Below are 6,000 nucleotides of genomic sequence, written 5' to 3'. Positions count from 1 at the left end.
TACGTGTAGGTCATCACTAAGAAAAACGAGACAGGAAAATCCATACGTTTGATGATCGGCATACACTTTTTTAATGTAAATTTCAGGAAAAAAAATCAGCATCCAAAACGATACTCCGAGACAACAGAGGATTCAGAAGGTGATGCGGGAGGAAGATTCGGAGGAGCCCTCCCTGTCAAGACGTCTCACTACCATAGTCCGTGCTTCACTTACGGCCGCTGCGGGGAATTTCAGCGGGGTTCTGGCGGGGAGCGATACAAGTCAGCGCTGCTGTCCCCTCACAAGGTGTGGCATTACGGCTCCTCCCGAGCAGGCTGACACCCGACAGCCATCTGTGGAACACAGAGCCCACCTGACAGAGAAGCGGGGCAGTCCTGGGACCACCCCGTCAGTAGGCTCTGCGGCACTCATACGACCCCCAGGCCATGCTGCCGTCGTCTTTGGTCCAAGCTGAAGGGTCGTGAAGAGGAGAGGGGTCGGCCCCCTCGTCGGGGGCGAGCGACACCACCTTGGGCGGTAGATCGTTTGCCATGGTCATGAAAGGAGCAAAGGGGTAGGGAGGCGGGGTGGGGTACCCGGCTGTGTGATGCAGCTCCTCCAGCGTGTGCAGCGAGTAGGACTGGGCCCCCGCCAGCGAGGGCGCCCAGCTCGAGCTCCTGTGCTGGGTGGCGCCTCCTGGCTCCATCTGGGACAGGCAGCTGGCGCTGGGTGGCAAGGCCTGCAGGGCGTCGGCGGGCAGGGGCTCTGGCTGGCTGAGACCCTCGGGCACCGTCTGCTCCCACGAGTCCCTCTGCAGCGGATGGAGAGGCCATGGGGGGCTTCGTTAGGCAATGCTCTGAGGGGCTTCCAGAGCAGCTGCGTGCCCTCCCTCGGCCCCCCCAAGCCCCAGTTCCCAGGCGGTTTGACCCTCGGGTGTGACACCAGCAGGGTAACTGTTAGTTCCTTTCTACTGCACTGTGTGTGTGTTGAGATTCTTCTTCCCGGAAATGAGTGAAATGTGCGAACAGTAAAATGGGCATCTCTGCACCATTTTACTGCTCGTAATAAGGCGCTCTCTCGCCCTCTCTCGGAGCCGTCATTTACCCAGGAATAACATTTTGGAATGCACAGGGGCAGGGGCAGTGCCCGGCTCACTTACGGAAGGGGTAGGCCTCGCACTACGGGATGAGCTTTTGAGTGGGCCGAGGAGGTGGCTCTGCCCTTGGCGAGCACAGAGGCAGCTTGGAGCTGGCAAGATTTGGGTTCCTTTGAGGCCATGCCGCTTCCCAACCGGGCACCTTACTCTGTTCATCTGTAACACGGGGCTTTCATATATGTATCCTGACGTTGCAAGTATTGGATGAACCATAGCACGTAAAAACTCCGGGCACAGACTGCCCAGTCACCTTAATTCCCACCCCCAACCCCTTTGGCACTAAGTTCCACCTTTGTGGTGGTTTGCACCTGCCTCTGGGGATGACTGCCTAGCTGTGGCCAGATGCAAGTTAAGTGCTCTTTCCTGTGGGCTAGAAGGGTCGTGCCCACCTGCACTAACCGGCTGGGGGAACATCAGTGGAACATTAACAAAACGGACCTAGATCCTGCCGTGGGTCTCCCTTGCTCCCGTGGAGCTGCGAGGCGGCTCACCTGGGCTGCCCCAGCGAGCCGGGGCGGGGCCCGGACCCTCGAGCCCGCCCTCCCGTGCGCCCCTGGCGCGGCCGCGTGCGACTCACAAGCACTAAGTGAGCGGGGTCTCCCGGGAAGGGCGGCGGCAGCAGCGGCGGCGGCGGCAGCGGGGAGGCGCCGAGCAGCGAGCCCGCGCCGGGGCCCAGCGCCGGGGAGCGGTAGTCCGCGTAGGGCTCGGGGAAGCAGGGCTCCAGCGGGGCCTCGCAGGGGAAGGGCTTCGCCACGCTCGGGGTGTAGCCGTCGTTTGGAAACGGTTTGCTGCTGTGGAAGTCGGAGTCCGACAGGAAGGACCTCCTGACGCCGTAGTAGCCCGACATGGCCGGCGAGCCTGGGGGCAGAAGGAAAGCCCATGGGCCCCAGAGCCCTTCTCCCTGCAAGGTCAAGGCCTCGCTGGCGCAGCAGCCGGGCCTCTGCCCTGGGTGAGCCTGACCCCGCCGCTACCGTGCCTTGCAAAGCTCCGGCAGTCCCTGCGTTTTCGCATTTCCGGCCCAAATAAGCCATGTGTTGGAGGTCATCCTAACGGGACGAGTTAGGTGACTGTCGCCCCATCATTTTCCCGGCTGCTGAGCTGTCCCCACAGACAGGACCCCATGGCCACGAGGCTGCTGCTGGGCCTGCTACCTGAGACACGGGATCTCCATGTAAGGGGACACACGCGACCCTCGAATCCCAGGCAGGCAGTGCTCTGCCGCCTCGTTGCATACTGACGCTTTTTTCACACCGTCTTGCATCCGTCAGACGTCCATAAAGGGCTTGGTTTGGGATGAGAAAGGCTGCACAGAAAGCCAATTGCAGACAGCAAAAAGGCTTCTGGGTTTGCCTCGTCTCGTGTTATTTGCTGCCCTCTTGCGGCCATCCCTGGTCCCTTACTCGGCTCCCCAGGGCGCTGCAACTTAAGCAGTGCGTGGTGGTGCACCGGGTTTCCCTCGGCGGAGACTGGGGAAAAGCTGAAAGTGACAAGAGTGTTATTTAAGGTGAAGCTAGTGAAATGATGGCAGAAGGGCATCAACCCCGAATTAGCTCAGCAGCCGCAGGAAATATATTGTCATTTAGAGAGACAGAGAGAGTGTGTGTGTCTGTACCCGCGCCTGTGCAGGGCATGGGTACAAGACCTGTATGATTGATTGATGCCTTAGCTGTGCCTGCTGGTGGTGGATGTGGACCAATGAGGTCACAAAAGGGCTGATCCAGGGACAAGATGCAAGGGCTTGTCCTCCATCCCTTCCCTTCTCCTCGGTGGGCCCCTTCTGAGCTTTGCCCTGCTCCCTCTTGCCCAGGGCAAGAAGACAGACTCATCAAGGCTTCCCCTCTGCTGCCATGATTCATCCACACCTCTGAGTGCACAGAATTTGGCCAGCCCACACGATGTGGCACTTAATATCATGTCCATTACCCTTTGACTGTTACAACTCTGGAAGGCCTGAGGCAGCAGAGCTCATGTCTTACATATTTTTTATGAAGATCCAAGAGCATAATATTGTCTAACAATTCCATGGGAAACTCAAGAAGAAATTGCAATCTCCTATGGAAACTTTTAGCTTAGTCCGACCCACTCCATTTTCCACCTTAAATTCTATAACCTAAAACTTCCAATCTGTCCCAGTTTTTGGAAGCTGCAGTTAGGGTTTTCATTATGAGCACACTTCCCTGGGGAAAATAGTTAATATCGATAAGTTAGGATCTGTTTCACGTCATGAATTTATATTCATGGGCATGGTGAGGTTGAGAGCAGAGTGAAGAATATGTCGGCAAGGCTTCCAGGCTGTTGTGTCTTTATTTCTAGTTTCCAAAGAAAAGCAACCATGCAGAGAACGCCACAGCCTCTGCTCTCCTAGGTGTGTAAGTTTCTCCTTCAAAAGAGGAAGACTAAGTCTAGCTGGAAAAAGAAAAGCCAGAGAAATCTCCTTCTGTAGACAGGACAGTGACAGGAGTTATGACTGGGAAACACAGGACAGGAGCATTCACATATTTGGGATCCTCTGTTGCTCTTATCCCTTTCCCTTATCCGGCTCTGAAGGCACTGATGCTATGGAGAAGGCCCTCGGCACTCCTGAGTTTGAGATCCCGAAGGGCTTGTCTTGTGTGGTGTGTGTGTGTGTGGGTACGCAACACTATTATTAAGAATATCTCCTTTTCAGTCCTGGGGGGCAGGGCATTTAATGAGATACACATATTCAAATGGATACAAAATGCTGACCTCAGTGTCTGAGATACAGAGAGCACCAAACAAATGGCAGTTCTCTCACCTGCCTTCAGGGCTCCTTTTCTGTCCTGAAGTAGGTGTGTCCTCTCTTAGATCATGGGGTCAGCACTTCAGACAATTAAAAACTAAGTTGCTTTTGTCCCAAATACTTGTGCTAGCAAGGGATCAAAAGGCTCCCCTTGGAGTGGGCATTTGGTACAGTGGCTACGTCGCCTCTTGGGACACCTGCATCCCACGTCTGAGTGCCTGGGCTTGACTCCAGCTCCACGCCCAATTCCTGCCTCGTGCTGATGCCACCTGGGAGGCAGCAGGTGATGGCTCAGGTACTTGGGTCCCTGCCATCCATGTGGGGGACAAGAATTAAGTTCCTAGCTCCTGGCTGAGACCTGGACCAGCCCGGTCTGTTGCAGGCATTTGGGGAGTGAACCAGCTGAAGGGATTCCATTAAGAGTTCTACATTCAGGAATGAGTGGGTGGGTCTTTTTCAGTGATGTTGTGTTTTAAAAGTAGCTATTTTGAAGAAGCAGCATTTTGGGAGTGCTGTAAGGTAGTCATAAAAGAGTGGAAACCAAACACTCATTTTAAGCTGAGAAGGGAATTCGCTGCTCATTGACTGAAGGACTCACCTGGCATCTGGGCAAATGCAGACTGAGAGGAGCTGACGGCACCCTGGAAGGCAAACAGAAAGGTGTTTCCTTCTTTAGTTGCAAGTTGGAACTTAAAATCAGGACTACATTTTATAAGCTTTATTTTCTGATATTCTTACCTATTAGTTGGGGAGTTGGGTTCTGGGGGTCAGTTTAGAGTAAGAACTCGAGTACATGGAATGAAGTTTTACAGGGGACAGAGAGAAACCAGACTTGCAGGCTCTGGCCCACCTGCTGAAAAGCACTGGCTAGAGGCAGACCTGTTGTGTTCTCCAGTGTGTGTCAAGATTCCATCATCAGATAGATGCAAGAGCACTTCAAAAAGTTTGTGGAAATGGTACGCTGAAAAACCATGTGTACATTTCAAATTTGTTTTGCACCAAAAGAAACTTATTTTTAAACTCCATTTTCCACAAACTTCTTGAAGTATGTGTGTGTGTGTAGGTGTGTGTGTGGGTGTTGACATCTGACTTCTACGTTGAAGATCCAGGTTTTAGTGTTCATTTACACACAAAACGGAAGCTCCACCAAGTATGGGGAACTTAACTGACTTATGCTCTGGGCCCCAAGCAGAATGTGGGTCATAATAGACACCATACAGATATGTGGACTGAAGACCCACAGTCTGGTGAGTGTGAGAGGGTGGGGTGTTGGAGGTTGAATTATTCATCACCAAAAAAAAAAAATGTATCAAGGTCTTGACCCTATTACAGTGAATGTTATCTTATTTGGAAATAGAATATATTACCTACATTGAGATGAGGTCACGCTGAATTAGGGTTGACCCCAAATCTCCTAGGACTGCTGTCCTTGTAAGAGGAGGAGACAGACCCTTAAAGACATTGAGGAGAGAAGGCCAGGCGAAAACACAGGCAGAAATCTGGGCGGTATAACCTCAAGACAAGGAACACCAAGGATTGCCGGCACCGGCCAGAAGCAAGGCCAAGGTGAGGCAGGCTTCCCACCTGGAGCCTCCAGGGAGGGCACGGCCCTGCTGACAGCCACATTGCAGACTTCTGGCCCCCAGAACTGTGGGGCAGTCCACTTCTGCTGCGTTAGGCTGCCTCATCCATGGGAATTGGTTAGTGCAGTGCCAGGAAACTAGCATGGGGGAAGATTGGTGATGGAAAAGATGGTTCATGAGAGTGTGGGAAGAGGCCTGGCTGGGGCACCTATGCTGGCATTAGGGATGGGGGAGCACATGCTGGAGGAGGTGCTATCTATGCTGACCTTGGAAGGAAAGGTATCCAGGTGTGCAGAGGCTTAAAATACACACATGCAAATCCTGGCTCCAAGATATCCTGGAACAAGTAAGTGGAGAATCGCTCTTACAGGCGTTGGGAACACTCAGCACCTGGTTCTTTGAATTTTAAGTTTTCTTTTTTAAAGGTCTTATTTATTTATTTGACAGGCAGAGTTACAAACAGTGAGAGGGAGAGAGGGAGAGACAGAGGTCTTCCATCTGCTGGTTCACTCCCCAAATGG

The 6,000-nt window shown here is 53.2% G+C and overlaps 1 protein-coding gene across 1 annotated transcript in view; it reads right to left on the bottom strand.

The window, feature by feature from the left end:
• Window positions 1-231: 231 nt before the first annotated feature.
• POU2AF2 (POU class 2 homeobox associating factor 2) overlaps window positions 232-6,000 on the bottom strand; it is a 29,669-nt gene continuing 23,900 nt past the window's right edge. The window contains exons 4-6 of the mRNA XM_062197602.1: window positions 4,495-4,537; window positions 1,713-1,993; window positions 232-790 (exon numbers count right to left, since the gene is read on the bottom strand). Coding sequence (XP_062053586.1) covers window positions 389-790; window positions 1,713-1,993; window positions 4,495-4,537 — 726 coding nt within the window. The 3' untranslated portion in view covers window positions 232-388. The remainder of the gene's footprint in view (window positions 791-1,712; window positions 1,994-4,494; window positions 4,538-6,000) is intronic.

Source organism: Lepus europaeus, chromosome 7 (genome assembly GCF_033115175.1).
Source record: "Lepus europaeus isolate LE1 chromosome 7, mLepTim1.pri, whole genome shotgun sequence".
Taxonomy (NCBI): domain Eukaryota; kingdom Metazoa; phylum Chordata; class Mammalia; order Lagomorpha; family Leporidae; genus Lepus; species Lepus europaeus.
This window is presented reverse-complemented; position numbering and strand designations above follow the sequence as displayed.